The sequence below is a fragment of the Sabethes cyaneus genome, chromosome 2 (genome assembly GCF_943734655.1).
Source record: "Sabethes cyaneus chromosome 2, idSabCyanKW18_F2, whole genome shotgun sequence".
Taxonomy (NCBI): domain Eukaryota; kingdom Metazoa; phylum Arthropoda; class Insecta; order Diptera; family Culicidae; genus Sabethes; species Sabethes cyaneus.
The window spans coordinates 172,088,340-172,105,160 of record NC_071354.1 but is presented as its reverse complement, the minus strand read 5'-3'; the positions used below and the strand labels follow the sequence as shown (position 1 = coordinate 172,105,160).

Below are 16,821 nucleotides of genomic sequence, written 5' to 3'. Positions count from 1 at the left end.
AAATAATTACAAATAGACAGAAACATAAAAATCTGACTCAGATACAAAATATGTTCACAATACATGGCCATTTTCACGAAATAAATAGGCTTTTCGTGGAAAAATATGCGATTTTTTAACAACGGTTGAAAGCCCAATCGTTGAACAGTTCTGAAACCGTATTGTCCTATAGTTGGACACTTATTGTCCAATGGTTGGACATGCAATATATTGCACCAACCTCAAAGTTAATTTGATAGCTTACTATTAAGAATAAATACATTTTAAGATATATTCATTAAAAATAATCAGCAATTAGTTATCATGTTACTATTTATCAATATATTTCTTAAGGAATGTTATTTTCCCCTTTTAAACTTCAATGCTCTTCTCCTTCATTTCTGTTGCTTTCCCGCAAATTTTTCTCTCTTTACGGTTCCCTCGAAGCATACTTTTTCCTATTCTTCTATTTCCTGCGGCCTAATGACAAGACCTGTTTTTTACAAGGGAAACTATGTTTGTTTCTCTCCTTGTTACTCGAAACAAATTTGTTAGCAAGATAATAATCTGAAAAACTGCGAGTATCCGTTTCGTTAAAGTTGAAAAAATGCACCATTCATCTTCGTTTCATCATCGAACCTTTATTTATAAAAGAAATAATATTATAAAGTTTATAATTTTTCAAAAGTAATGATAAAAATTATTTAGCTCTTAAAAATATCAAAAACTTGCTCGCCATTGTTGGCGAAAATTTAGAAAAAAAAATATTTTCGACGTTATATAAAAAAATTGTTTCAACCCAATATTATTCTATGTACAATATTCATAGAAGTATCTTACGTTTGCTGTCAGTACCATTAGGACCGGAACGATTCGGTGATTCAAACTTCTTAATTTTCTTCAAGTTTTTAGACTAAAATGATGATTTTTGTGATTACCCTAATTAAGGAGCAGGCACTTTTAGCACCAAATCAAATACTCGATAATACAATTTCTCAGATAAGGCACAAGTACAAATAGTTTAAACAAATCTGGAGTAGCTTTAGTTTGCAATAGGACTATTTTCCTCAAAATTGTTGTATTAAAACAAAAAAGTTAAAAGCATATGTGTGTATAAAATAAAAAATTAATATCATTACATAAATTTTCTTCGGAAAACTTTTGCGTACAAATGAAAACCATTTGTAAACAGTGCCATAGACATAAGAACTGTCAAATACACATGCATAATGAGCAGTAATGCGGGTTTTTCATGCTATTTCAGTTCTTGTACAAGCTTAGGACAATCGTTGCTTTTTTGTCCAATGATTAAACAGTCAAATTTTAATACTTTAAGAACTATAAGTAATTTTTTAATTTGCTTGAAAATGTTGACAAATAGTGCATAGATGTATATCATTAGCTGTGTACAGCATGATATGGTAATTTAATTATTTTAAACGTTAATTAGCGAGACATGTTTCTTATCTGAAATGCTAACAAAATTGAGGGTTATAGCCCATATTGTATATGACAATGTTTAACTTGAATTTTTGTTATTAAATCTTGCCTTATGTAACGCTATTATTACAAGAAATGATCCACAACTGATCAAAGTGAGTAATTCGTGCACTTTGATAGGGTTTGAGCGTATATGTATTCTAGAATTAGTGTTTTATTGGACGCTGTCCAATCATTGGAATCGTTCAATGATAGGCAAAATACCCTACTTAGACAAAATTATCGGAACAGTCAAAATTTTGATGAAATTCAAACTGCCATAACTTCTACAAAATAAGACATTTTTCGATGAAACCAAATGCATTCGACGGGGAAAGTTTTCTGGTTTTTCCAATATAAGGTTTATTTCTAATTCCCGTCGTAGTAAGGAAAGCCACTCTAATTTTCATCATTTCTCAGGTGGATTTAATGAATACTCCAAAAGTTCTGCTGCTGATTTGACTCAAACACACTTACCTTCCGATCCGTGCTCTTTGATTTCACTAAAGAGCGATTATTACAGCATTCTATTCAAATTACGCAACTGACTTTATATCTTAAATTCGTCGTACCGTTTTAAAATCCGTCCATCAAAATTTTGTATCGTCCGAACTAAAAATCTGCAATATTTCTGCAGGTCAGGCAAGTTTTCCTAGCTGTAGAATAACGACAATGCCTTGCGTGAGTTATTTTCATTTATGAATGACGGAAATTAAAACGATTAGTCAACATTTTCTTCTCCGTCGCACGAAAAAACGTAGAAAATTTGGCTATTAGGACTTCTTTAATGATAAAAAGCATTTAAATAGATCTCAGCTCACTTTGATTGATCGCATATGCTAGACAACAAACTAAAATATTAGGGTATAACTAGTTTTGTATTGTGTGTCGTAAAAATCGCTGATATTTTTAATAATTTGTGTTGGATAGGACGGGAATAGGCAATTAAGACGAAGCAGCAACATACCCTATCACAAGATTTGCAGTAATCAGTGGATACCGGATATATTGCGGATTGTCCGGGGGATTCAATGATATTCGTATTTTGTCCCAAAACTAGAATTTATTTTCAGCCTACTGGTGTAAAGAGAACAGAGACAACCGAGATGTGGCTATTTTAGTGAAAGTTCTGGCAAATGTTGCCAGTAACGTCCCTCCTTCATGGCTATTTTAAAACATGGCCGAAACCTTACCAATATGGGTGTCAATCTTCTAGAATTTACGTAGGTTGAGAATCATTAAATTTGACACCCATATTGATATGGTTTCAGATATTTCCTAAAACGATCACTCTCGCCGGGAGAGCTAGAACCTGCTACAGGGTTACCATGGCAAACTATGGACCTGGAAATGCTTCTAGTGTCAGTGGCTCAAAAAACCTTAAATTTTGATACTCATATGAATATGACTTGGGTCATGTCCTAAAATGGTCAGAGCAATAGATGTTACTGCTACTGATTTCACGGAAATTACCGTAACTTTTTTGTGCCTCGACGGATTTTCGTTCTCTTTTCACCAATCGACTGAAAACAAAGTCTAGTTTTCGTACAAAATATGAATATTTTCCATGACAGACAAAGATATCAGCAACGAAAAAAATCAGTTTTTGACACACTCACGAACAACCCGGAATACCTCCGGCGTCCACTGGCTACTGCAAGTGTTGAAATATTTTAGAAAAACTAGAAAAATTTCCCCGTCAAATGCAATTGGTTTCATCGAAAAATGCCTTATTTTGATTAGAACTTTGACAATCGGAATAGACTTATGCGATGGAAACTCGGTACGAGGAATTGCCGATCTTACGATTTCCAAGGGAGCATTTGAGTGCTTTCCGACGTATTGTTCGACGTCGTAGCGCTGCAGGATATGTGCTGGAAAGGCTCAACGGTACGTACGTTCAGACACCACAGACGAGCTAAGTACAGCTTTCATAATGACGGGCGAGATGCGGAAACGGGTGATTAGGTGATGGCCAGTCAATCCTCGAATGTGCAGGTTGAGAATCAAGGACCGGTTCTTCAACACAAGCATTATCATCGTGCACAGTCCCCACCTCACCAATGACGACAAAGAGGAGTTCTACGCGCAGTTGGAGCGTGAATACAACCGCTGCCCTAAAACATGATATTAAGATCGTCATAGGGGATTTCAATGCTCAAACCGGCCAGGACGTAGAATAAAAACCGGTGATTAGACGGCTCGGCTTACTATCCACTAACCAACGAATTGGGCCTCAGACTTATTGACTTTGCCGTCTCCAAGAACATGACCGTACGTAGTACCTTCTTCCAGCCTAGACTCCTACACAAGTACACCTGGAGGTTATCAAATCAGACAGAATTACAGACCGACCACGTTTAGATCGATGTTGAAGTCTCGGAATCGATTGAAGACTCGGATCACTACCTAGTGACGGTGGGCCAAAAACTCTCCCTTGTGTACACCATTCGGAATCGACTACAGCTTAGGTTAAATCTCGCGCGACTGAAGCAGCCAGACGTCAGCGCAAACCACGCGCATTCACTCTATGCTGCGCTGCCGGAAGAGGATGAACTGGACGAAGCCCCTCTCGAGGACTGTTGGAACATCATCAAAATAGCCATTAGCAGTGTAGCGGAGCACGTAGCTTGGAATCAGCCCAAGTATGCTTCTACCACATGTAGTTGAAATAACGTATTTTAGACTTGTATTGGTCCTATAGCAGTCACTTGAACTACTCGATGACGATAAATGTAAAAAAGCGATGGATTAGAAGAACACTGCGCGGGCGGAAAAGATGTGCAGGGCCACACATCAGAATGTGGAAAGACACAAACAGAGGAAGATGAAGCCGGGGGTTGGTATCGAATGGACGAAACACAAAAGGCTAAATAACAAGTAGCCGAAATCCAAATGACCAAATTTCTCGCCGTCGGAAGCGCTTCTATTTACGTGCATGCATTTTCCTAGGTTTACTAACTAGTAGGGATTACTCGGCAGCGAGTAAGGACAACGTACTCCCAACATTGAAGGCGGCGAATATTTTCGGTTGAATATGACACTCGGCTACTCGTATTTCAGCGATTTGTGATTCGGCAATAAGATTTATTATGCCATTTTTCATTTCGGCCATTCCTGATTCTGCAATTTGTGTTTCGGCCATTCGTAGGTAATTCATGCAGCAAACCTAAATCTTCCGGGAGAAGAAGCACTATCTGGAACAGCAGGAGTATGTGGAGTTGGAACAGCTGTATCGTTCTCAGGAAACGCGAAAGTTCTACCAGAAACTGAACGCACCCCGCCAAAACTTTGTATCGCGAGCCAAAATGCGTCGAGATAAGAATACTAGCAATTTGACGGACGATCCTGAGGTGGCCGAAAGGTGGAAGTAGCAGTTCGACGAACCCCTGAATTTCTCCCAAGCCCAGGTGGAGAACCAAGGCGTCCAGAATCACATAAAAGCGGAGATTGGCAATAGGTCACCGCACGAACCATTGCTTTTCAAGAGATGGAGCTTAACTAGTGCTAGCAAAATTAAAATTTCTCAATTATGTATGTTTTCCTACCAAAAAACAATCACTAATTACATTTGATTTGTGGTAAAGTTACTCTGTTATGCTTAATTTTCATAACTTCTGCCTAATTTTGATGAAAAACAAACTTTTCCTATACCTCTCCATAGCATCTTACTACCATTCTTCCGTGAGCCCGGGAAGGTGATTTTGATACCGTATGAAAGCCAGGAGCTGAATATGTTTGTTTGTTGGTTCAGGTGTCAAACGTTATATTGCGATTAGCGATAAACACAAAAGAAACTGAGATGAGAGCATGAGAGAAAACTGTAGCTGCGCTGAGTAAATTTATTGTCGCGCAAAATTGGGCTGTTTCCAATATGTACCATATGCATTACAAAGTAACGACATCTGTTGTAGTAGTAGTTCTAGTTTTAATTTTTATTCATGTAGACGAGACTTGTCCGATGGATCAATAAACAATAACAATAACAATATTCAACAGGGAAGCATTGGTAGTTTCAAGCATACTCTCACGCATGGCGTGATGAAACACTAGCGCCAACTTCTGTTCTTTATTATCATTATTCTCAGAAACTAGAGGCGGTGTCTTATTGGGTAAAAATGCATAATTTTTCAAGTATGGTGTATTTGCAGAAGTTTATTCATAAAATATATTGCATCTTTCTGCATTATTAGGGTGACCGTGAATTCACCTATAAGGGTGATATAATTTCATCATTTGTCTTCATTTGTGTCATTTGTGCTCAATAACTATGCACACGATTTTTTATTGCTTTCGAATGTTCTACAAAGTTATTCAATATGTTAAAATATGGTGGCAAAAGATGGGCAGGTCATGTTGTAAGAATTCCAGGCAACCACCGTGCAAAGTTGGTGTTTGCTTTAAGCCCGGTAGTGGCAGGACAGGATGAATTCACTGCATTCTTCTCTCTGACGAGAATATAATGAAGAAATTTTTATGGAAATAATTTATTTGTTGGAGCAAAAAAAAATCTTTTGATGTTGGGAAAATCAATGATGACTAATTAATTCCCTCTCAAAGTCACTTCATTTAATCCGCAGCCTTTGTTCTGTAAACAACTGACTGCTGCGTAATGATACCTATCTTCAAAGTCTATGCTGGTTTATGTAAATATATCGGTGGCAATATGATCGTATTATGTAGTGCTGTCTTACTTGCATTGTCTCTGTCGAAACTAAACTAGAGTTGGCCTTACATCCTTGCACTTCTACCTACACTACATATATTAGAGCACAGTAGAGGGTGCTCTCCACTCAATGACACCCACAGACAGGCGGCTGGCGGCCAATTGCATGCATCGGAATCAAAGCGAAGAATCTTTCCTTAGCGCCGGTTTAGCGTATAGTTTTTGTTATTCGCCAATGTCTGACATCACGCTTTTTTCTTACTTGGTGGACCCTTTGCGTTTTTTGCCATCAGCGGATATCAAATGGTCATGCTTCGCAGGTCTTGCGTGAAGAATGTTTTTTTTCTGCTGGATTTTTTCATCATTGTTTAATTTTTTTCTACCATTAGAGCACAACGTTTACTTTTTGCATTTTTAAGTATGCTGGTTAATTTTTCTTCTGCATGATAGTGTTGAGCCTATGCTTTAACGGTTCAAAGAACGTTGGTGGTGATTTTTTTCACTTGTACTTAAGCTTTGAATTGACGATACAAGTTGTTAATTTCAAACTGTAGGTGAATTTACACACCAACAAATTTGTCGTTTCCAAATATTCAGTATCAGTTTCCATAATAAAAATTATGAATATGACTAAAACTATAAGGTTATTGGCTTATTCCATTACTCGGTTTGTCTGGGAGAAATTTAAAGAGATTAAACCATATCTAGCCTATACAATCACGCTTGAGGTTTCAAAATGTAGCAAAGCCAGAGTGTGGGTTCTCGGTCTAGACCGTGCTTTCGTGTGCATCGACCGAGGTGCGTTCGTTCGTTCGTGATGTGCATATGTAAATCAAATGAATAAAATGCACCAGGTCTTATCTAAGTCCCGCACAGCCAGCCGGCGGTTGGGTTGTGCTCTAGCTAGGTGTACCGTGGGGTTCTACCGGACCCGACCGAGTGTGGGCGAAGTTGGAACAATTAAATTATTCTCCCATCGCTGTGGACGAGATTTAATTTCACTGGACTTATTTTGATTGTCGTGTTCCGCGTCTGGGCTGGAAACGGTTCTGGGTTGTTTGCATTGCTGCCTCTGTGGAGGCGTGCCTGAGAGGATTTTCAGACACTGAGAACATCACCGAAGATCGTCTGACTGCGTTGTGTTACAAAGATGCGTCATGAACAGTTATTCTTAGAAATTTCCGTTTTCCCGAAGGAAATAAGACGATTATAATTTCTATTGCATAGATTTCTTGTTTTGATAGTGGCATATTTCTTCGGTCATAAAAAATAAAGATGGATATATGTAGTACCATTTACTGGCTTACTTTTAGTGAATAATTTACTATCGATTACTCTTGTTCATGTAACGATCGGCTAGATTTACACTTAATCGAAGTACTTACCTAATCGCAATCTCATAAATCAGTAGACATAATGTTGTACTTGACGTCAATTCTATGTGAATATAGCCGTTTTACAATTTACGTTAATAGCTTTGCTCTTTCTATCTATTTCATCTGTAGTTGATTAGTAGCAAATTAAATCCGCTATTCAATTCTAGCTAATCCTATCGCCGATGGCATATCTAACGGTATCTTTTCATTGCCGCCGTTAATAATTATGATTCATAACACAGTATATTGGGGTGGTAAAACAGCACTAGGAGCCGCCCACAATAGCGCTTTACCTTTGCAATCTCGTTCAAGTCAGCTGACTATCGACATTGCTGTCGGCATAAACTTTTGGCTTTTTCAAGCGTCGAAAAAGTAGTACAGTCAAAATTCAGACACTTTAAGTAATTCTCCCTTGGAGGTTTCGCCCTGGCGATGTTTCCTGAATATTTAAATCCTTCGTGTTCTTCTGGCGTATCCTTTCTAGATTAATTCATTCTAGTGGCATGACTTCAGCTTGACTCTAATAGTATGACTATATTTTTATTATTTCCAACATGGATATTTAAATGGCAAAAAGCGAAGAAAATCAATAAGCTTTTCAGAAATTTTTACGGAAAGAATTGAATTTGCAAACTTCTAAAAAACATTAGTCATGTATCATTGATTGTATATGATTGATGTAGCCGCTATGCCTAAAACTTGAAACGAGTAACCGCACCCACTCGCTGGAACATCTCTGCCCAATGGCCAATCTTCGTGTCTTAAACTCAGGGCTGCCTGATGAAATCAGTGATTTTAGAGACAATCTAATTTTTTGGTTAAGCTCAACAGAAGGGTCGGCAGATTTGAAAGTATCTCACACCAATTGTATTTGCTATGACAAATTGCATGACAAGCTTAATAACGGTCTTTTATGGTGACATTTTATGGTGATTGTTGAGCTTGATTGATATCTTTATTATTTATTTCAGGTCTGCATTTTAATTTTCTGTGCTTTGTATTATATGCATAAATAAGTTATATTAAACGAATAATTCAAATAAATATTTACTCAAGATGACTGCCGATTATTAATATACAAACTGGTTGCCCGATCTCATTATGTCATTGTAGTGAAAATTCTCAGAATCCGGAATACCGCTGTTGACCTGGATGTGTCGATCGGGACTGCCCACACCATCATGGCGAAGAACCTGGGATGCAAGCAAGCCGTACATAAAACGCAAGGTTCACGGGGTAACGGAGGCTACAACGAAGAAGCGGCTGGACAGAGCAAAACTGATACTTTCGCGGCACGCTGGGCAGGAGTTCGTGTTTTCAGATGAGAAACTCTTCATCTTGCAACAGCCGCACAATGTCCAAAATAATCGGCTGTGGGCGCTGACGTTGGTTAACATCCCCCCGTCCCACATAAATATCCGCGGTTCCAGAGCGCCGCGTCGGTGATGGTTTGGGGGGCCGTATCCAAGCGTGGAAAGCTTCTACTGGTGTTTATCGAGAAAAGCGTGAAAATCAACGCTGCGTACTATAAGACCGAGGTTCTAGAGGAGGTTGTGGCTCCGGCACGTCGTGACCTCTACGGGGAAGATCATTACGGAGCACCGGCCTACACGGCGAATATCGTCCAAGCGTGGTGTCGGGAGAATTAGACTGATTTTCTCGATAAGACTTTGTGGCCTCCCAGCTTTCCGGATCTTAATCCCCTGGACTTTTATGGCTGGCCAAGCAGAGCGAACATAAAGAAAGCAGTATGAACCAATTTAAGGAGCTTGTTTCCAAGATCTGGGACTGCGTGCCGCGTGTGATTCTTTTGAGAAACGTCTCAAGTTCGTCATAAAGCACCAACGGGGGGGTGCTTCCACCAAATATGTCGTAAAGGTTCTCAATAAACACTGCTTCAATAAAAAATTGACTCAGAAAAGAATATCTTGTATTTTCATTTTTCAAATACATTTTTAAAGTGTATTCGAACTTATTGGACACCCTGTATAGCGACTTGAGCCAGTATATGTCAGAGAATTTTTTTGCGATCCTAAATATAAAACCTAAGGACCTTGAGGCTTTAGCGATAAGATACGAGATATGATTTTTGTACAATAACTGCGAATCTAAGACAACGCCCAAGCCTTTAATATGCGAAACATGTTCAATTACTGTGCCCGCGAGCTCATAATGAAACAGAATCGGATCTTAACATACTATTTAAGTACATTTTAAGATCATCTGCATACGAGAGTCGTGGACCTGGAATGATCAAATAACCGTCGTTGAAATAAAGCAGAAAAATCAGAGGACCTAGGTGGCTTCCATGAGGTATATCTGATGAAGCTGGTTAGCTAGTGGATCAATAATCTCCAACAGCAACCACCAGCTGTTGATCGGATAGATACGAGCAAAACCATTGCAAAAGGTTATCGCTAACGCCCAGCCTATGTAGTTTTGCAATTGTGATGGCGTGGTTTATCTGGCTGCCGACAGATCGGTGTATAAAACATCTGTTTGAACTCGTTGTGCCATACCTTCCATTATGTATGATGTAAGACACAACAGATTAATAGTGGCAGAGCGCAGAGAAGCGAAGCCATGTTGATCAGCACTTACATATTGCTTACAGTGGGAATGTAAAAGTTTCATGACCTCTGTGATGTGATCAAAGTGATGCCTCGATAGTTGTCTACAACTCGTTTACTTCCTTTTTGTGTACAGGGAACATATGTGTAAATTTCCAACACGACGGGAAAATCCCGCTGGAGATGGACACTTGAAGCAAACGAAGCAACGGTGTCAACAAGCAGTCTATGTGTCTCTTCAGGAATACGGAAGGTATTCCATCGGGTCCAGGATTGAAGGATGGCTTGAGCATGGTCACGGCCTCCGAAATTCTCGACATTGATATCAATGGAACCCAGCGTTTGAATATATATTGGAACGTTGTTGGCTGCTTGAGCAACACGGTCAGCGCTCAATACTTCCTTGGTGAAAACACTTGCAATCTTTTTGGAAAAAACGGCATATATTCTGAGGAGTGGCAGCAATTTCTCCGTTGTATTCCATTGATGACGGAAGCCCGGACTCTTTGCGTTGCTCGTTTACGTAGTTCCAGAAAGACTTCGTTGAATACTGCGTTGATAAAGCGAAAAGCATTGGCGACTGACTTGCCTGTATAAATTTTTTATCCACGTATAGTAGAGTTTTAATGGAAGCGTGCGAAATTTCGTGAATCGTCTTAATGCTGCTCTTTAGTATGACTTCAGCTTGCGTAGCTCACTCGTATGCCAAGAGGATGAGAAGTACCGCGGAGGCTTCTTTTCGGTACATGTCGATCGATAGCATATATCAAGACATGTGTGAAGGTCTGTGCAGTAGCTTCAGCGTCAACAGGATCTAGTGTATTTGCCCAGTCAATACTGGACAAATCATTGATGTTTTGTTGATTAGCTTTACACGGAAGTTATATGAGATAGCAGCTGGACATTCATCGAAGTCCTGAAGGAGTTTATCTTCAATGCAGACAATCAGAGGAGGTTGGTGTGGAACTCTCTTGATTAACAAACATGGAGCCGCTGAGACAAATGTGGCCTTGTTCTGTGAGATCACGAAGCAGAGGTCTAAGAAACAGTTGTTGTCGTTGACGACATGATTAACTTGATGACGCATTGTAGCACTATATAGTTGTCAAGACGATTCATTGCAACGGCAAGGATCGTAGAGTTTCCAGAATCAGGATAGAGGAAACCGCTATGGTTGAGTTTTCACGAGGTATCTGGCAAATTGAACCAATATAACTATCTCACCAAGAGGCGAAGCCTTCGTCATAACTGAATAACTGGCTGGCAGTGAGCGTCAATTAGATCGTTGTCGCGGACACGATCAGGTGGGATATATAAGGCACATAAAAAGGAAGCGATCACTCAGCTTGATGGACGTCCGAACCCGTTCTACGCTGTTCCATAAGTCCTTCTCGATAGCTCTCGCTTCCAATCCACGACAAACAGCTATCACAACACCACCGCCGGCTGTATACGGCTGTTGTTAGGGTTCCGATTACAACGGAAAACTTCGTAATCGGATCCAAAGACTTGACTGGAAATCGTCTGAGAGTTAAGCCACGTTTCGCATATGACAATGATCATAGCAGCGATCCGATACGACTAGTCGGTAGTCTTCAACATCAGAATTCATTCCATCGACGTTTTGATAGAAGACTAGGATCTTGCTTGCGACTTGGGGTCGGACTACCATTTTCCTCATTAATGACCGACGTGTCGGAAGAATGCCATCCATCAGGCAGAGCTGGAGGAGCCCCCGCCGTCACCCGTCGTTAGGCTGCGTTATCGGCGCGTCAGTAGAAGGCCTGGCCGAGAAGGAACTGTCTTCGCTGAGATTAACGTTGTCCGCAGTGCTGTGAATTGGATCGACATCAGGCAGCGAATGAACTAATTCTCGAATATGTTTGCCAAAGTTTGAAGACTCCTGATCTCCATCTTGCCACAGTTCCGAAAAGACTTACCTGAATACTAGCGGGAAACGGCAGGACTAGGCTGGAGGAACCAGGAGCTTCCAAAATGCCGTCCAATGAGCGTCCCGGAGATGAACAAGGGTGATTCGAGCAGTGAAACGGGTGTTTAGCATCAATGAAGTTGTTCAGTTGCTGGTGTAAATCATTACTACGAACGGGGAGGCTTTCAAAAAGCGAAGATGGACTGGTATCATGCTGGTACTTACCCAAAGAAGCAAGTTGGAAACCCTCATCACCACCGGCACCGAGCAGAGGAACGAAACGGTTCTGATGGCAGGAACTAATTGTATGATCGAAGTTTAAGCAGCGTTCGAATGTGACGGGCGGGCTGAGGGTTTCCACCATGCTATCTACAGTGCGTTCCGTTGTTAAAGATGAGTTGTTAATACGATTAGAGGGTGACGCGACTCTTGCAGTATCTTGAGGGCTGGTCGGAGGCATCCATAGTACTGAGAACACGGCATGGGTGAGTAGGAGGAATGAAATAAGCGTAACTGTCGGGAAGAGTGTGCTGGAAGCCTCGTTCTCTGTGCAAACACTACGGTGGAGCAGTCAGAGGCTTCCATAATACTGAAGTCGTTGCGTCCCAGTGTCCAATCCCAAGATGGTATTGCAGAGGTATCAGTGCCGACTAGTTGAGCTAAGACTCCATTTGTTGTAGGTTCGATTCCAGGGACAGAGTTTCGTTCGCTGGGGTTAGCTCGATGCGAGGAGCAATTGGTGATCTGCAGCCTAAACGTGGAGCCCAATAGTTTTTTGTGCTAGTGCCTTCAAACTCGCGAAATAGTATGCCATGTGACCACGTACCCGTGTCAAGTGATGATGATGATGATGGTTTTATTAAGGACCTTTTAACTTGAAGTCATTCGGGTTCGACCCGTGTCAAGTGCTACGTCTCGAAATTTTTAATCGATCCCTACTTTAAACGAAATGAAATTCATCGCGTTCAAGTCGGCATCTTTTTACCTTTGTTATACTATAACAAAGGTTTAAAAATTGGTCGAAAAACACGAAATTGATCCGAGGCCCGGAGCGCCAAGTCACATATACCAATCGATAGGGTTCGACGATTTGAGCAATGTCTGTGTGTGTGTGTGTGTATGTATGTAATGATTTTTTCTATCGCCTGTTTCTCAGAGATGGCTGAACCGAATCGTTCGCTATTACTTTTGTTTGAAAGATATTATTGTCTAGTAGATCACTATTGAGTTGCTTCGTGACACGACGTTTCGTTTAAAAGTTATAAGCAAAAATGTGAAAAATACGTGACACGGGTTTCTCTAGAACTACATGACCGATTTCAACGATCTTAGTATCAAATGAAAGCCCTTATTAAAGCTAAATTATTCAGAAATTTTTAATTGAAAACAAACAAGTAGTTTAAGAGTTATGCTTAAAAAACCTGTTTTGACAAGGTAATAATTATCGCCTGTTTCTTAGAGATGGCCAAACCGATTTATGCGCTATTAGTCTCATTTGAAAGATAATATATGCTAATAGATCACTATTGAATGGTTTTTTGATTGGACGTTTAATTTGAAAGTTATGAGCAACCGTATACACCACACCAAAATTAACAATAATTTATAATGATTTTAACCAAGATGATTTACCTAATTTCAATTATTTTAATATCAAACGAGAGGTTTTGACACTACGAATATATATGCAAAATTTCATAAGAATTGGTTGTACCGGTCAAAAGATATTAACCCTCAAACACTCGCGCCAACTTTTGCAACACAGTTACTCGCGCGCACTATAACCCCAAACCAAAGAAAACGTGCGCAATAGAGGTTTGACTGGGAAAACTTGGTTTTAGGTTTATCGAACCTTTAGAATAGTTTCTTGAAATTAAAAGCTCTATCGTCTGGTGGAATCTAAATTTTGATTAATCCCCCTAAAGGTGAAATAAAAAAAAATTATTTTTTTTTTTCAGTGTCAATATAACACATTGATGTGCTCTGCAAAGTTATAGAGCATATTATTACAAGAAATTTTGCTAGAGACAGTAACCTTCCATCTCTGCAGCTAAGATAGAAAAATCTTATTTATTGTATATGAATTTGTAAACTCAGTTTTTATATTTTTGCTCTTTTTGTAATTGTTGTATGACTTTTTCATGTACTACAAAATTGTACAAATAGTAAAAATACACAACTTTGCTGAAAATAGTATACCTGTATGTTTGCTTGTTTAGGAACTGTAGAACTTTGATTATAAAGAATACCCTAATTTTGACTCCGAATTACTCGACTACCAGCAGACGGATACATTTTAAACATTTTACATTTGCTGATAGTTTTGCTGCATACATTTTCCCAACAATTTAAATTATTAATGCATTGAATAATTATGACGTTTTGCTCACAATAAGTTTGTTGAAGAATATACGTTAGTTAAACAACGATTTGTAACTTTACAACAATATGGCGTTGAAAAACCTACACGTGTTGTATAAAATAGCAAGCAAACAAACAGGTATACTATTTTCAGCAAAGTTGTGTATTTTTACTATTTGTACAATTTTGTAGTACATGAAAAAGTCATACAACAATTACAAAAAGAGCAAAAATAGAAAAACTGATTTTACAAATTCATATACAATAAATAAGATATTTCTATCTTCGCTGCAGAGATAGAAGGTTACTGTCTTTAGCAAAATTTCTTGTAATAATATGCTCTATAACTTTGTAGAACACATCAATGTGTTATATTGACACTGAAGAAAAATAATTTTTTTATTTCACTTTTAGGGGGATTAATAAAAATTTTAATTCCACCAGACGATAGAGCTTTCAATTTCAAGAAACTCTTCCAAAGGTTCGATATAAAATACAACAGCGTGAGTTCATAAAAATTGATGAAAATTATTCAAGAAAACTCTATTGATGTGATTCAAATAGAATGGCATTACAGGAAACTATGCATAGTTCAAAAACCTATAAACTAGACCTTTACTAGACAATGTATATGCTAAAGGATAAGATTTCCTCTTACAACTTACTATTATTTGCACTTACTCAGATTAATAACAACTTACTTATCCTTACTCAGCAATTTCATGAAAAAAGGATCCATCGAAATTTAAATGTGTTCCTATTTTGTTCAAATTTTGTAAACTTTTTCAATTTTCAAAAATTTTATGTAAACCAGCACACTACGCAACGATAACCAATAGATGAATTATGTTCCGAAGACGTGTCGATTTCTATCTCAAATAGCAAGTAAGACCGCATAACAAAGGTTCCTTTCACCACTAGGTGGATTAAATCGGGTTTTTAACAAAGGAATCACTTTGAGATCATCACAATGCAGACTGACCTTTAGCAGTTCGGACACAGCCGCCGTTTTCTGGGTGGATACGAGACAGGTATAGCCAGAACCAGAATAATAAATGCGGAGTTGAGAAGGTTCGTATGGTATGTGACACCTTGGTTTTGGTGCCGGCTAGAAGTGCTAAGTTTATCTTCAGACCTTCCTCGCGGCGACATTTCTTCGGTAGTTCACTCAAACCTGATTGGCATGAATCGATGAGATGGCTGACCTTACCGATGCCATTGTCTCCTTGAAACGTAACATTTTCATGAGTTTCACACACTCATCGCAAAGCCAAAATAAATTTGGTCGTTTGTGTAAACATTTTATTAACGGCGCATTCATTTTGACGCATTTGGCATGATTTGGCAATATGATTACAGAATTCCATGCACGCAATTTGGTGAGTATCAGGACGAACCGGCTTAGCGCACTGGTCACAGATACTTTCCATGATGAGACTAACGATATGGATGCTCTTAACCTTTTTACGTTAGCGGGGACGGATAATCTGAATCAAGCCTGTCGCACCACCAGCGATTTCAACAACACAAACTAAACAATAGTTCTAAGCGAGTACTTTCACTCTTCACTATACTGAACACAATTTCGCTTTTGATGCAAATAAACGTTCAAGATGGTTTAATTCAGTTGCTTAACTTTTTGATGTACAATCCGGATTAATTAAATACAAAAACACAAATATAATCGGAAATTAAAGGTAAGTAAACAATATTACAGTTGCACTAAACAAGCAGTGTTCAGAATAATCTTTTTTTTTTTCATTTGAATGTGTCTACTCCCTTTGTCAGCTCTCCCGCCGTAGTCCAGTCCACCAGCCACTTGTGAATCTGTCTTCTTTTCGGTAATCCCTATAGAGTAAGGAGGGGCAAAAGTGCGATGCGAGTAAAAGTGCGATTCAATGATTTATCGGTGCAGATTCCGAGTAAATTTTCTACATTGGTATGGATGGGTGACTACTTTGACAGCTAAAATCTAAAGTAAGCTTTGGTTGCTTACGAAGCATAGTTGCTGAGTTATGTGCAAATGTTATTTTAGGGCGGTTTTGATGTAGTTTTTCGTTATACGGCAAATACGATATCAACAGGAGGATATTACTTGTTGAAAATTTGTAGCAGAGTTTTACATCACTCACATATCTGTTTTGAAAATACGGTGAAAATAATTTACACAATATATTTCGCTTTTCCGTAATTTAATCTAGCCCCGTCAAGCGCCTAGCGGGGTAAAAGTTCGATTCACGGGCGGGGCAAAAGTGCGGTTCATGGACGAAGCAAAAATGTATAGCTAATTATATAAAGCTTTAGGCACTATATTACAGATACTAGAAATGAAAGATCTCCAGACAACTGTGTGCTCTACAGATGTTGGCCGAAGAAAACCAAATGTGTTTCCGCTAAAGACACAAAAAACAAACGTTTGGAAAAGTTTCGATCTAACGGAGGCTGCAATACACCAGCGCA

General features: G+C 39.0%; 1 protein-coding gene across 1 annotated transcript in view; it reads right to left on the bottom strand.

The window, feature by feature from the left end:
• Positions 1-12,460, bottom strand: part of LOC128736356 (uncharacterized) — a 116,809-nt gene extending 104,349 nt beyond the window's left edge. Inside the window, exon 1 of the mRNA XM_053830831.1 lies at positions 12,011-12,460. Within this exon, the coding sequence (XP_053686806.1) occupies positions 12,011-12,460 (450 nt within the window). The remainder of the gene's footprint in view (positions 1-12,010) is intronic.
• Positions 12,461-16,821: the final 4,361 nt, after the last annotated feature.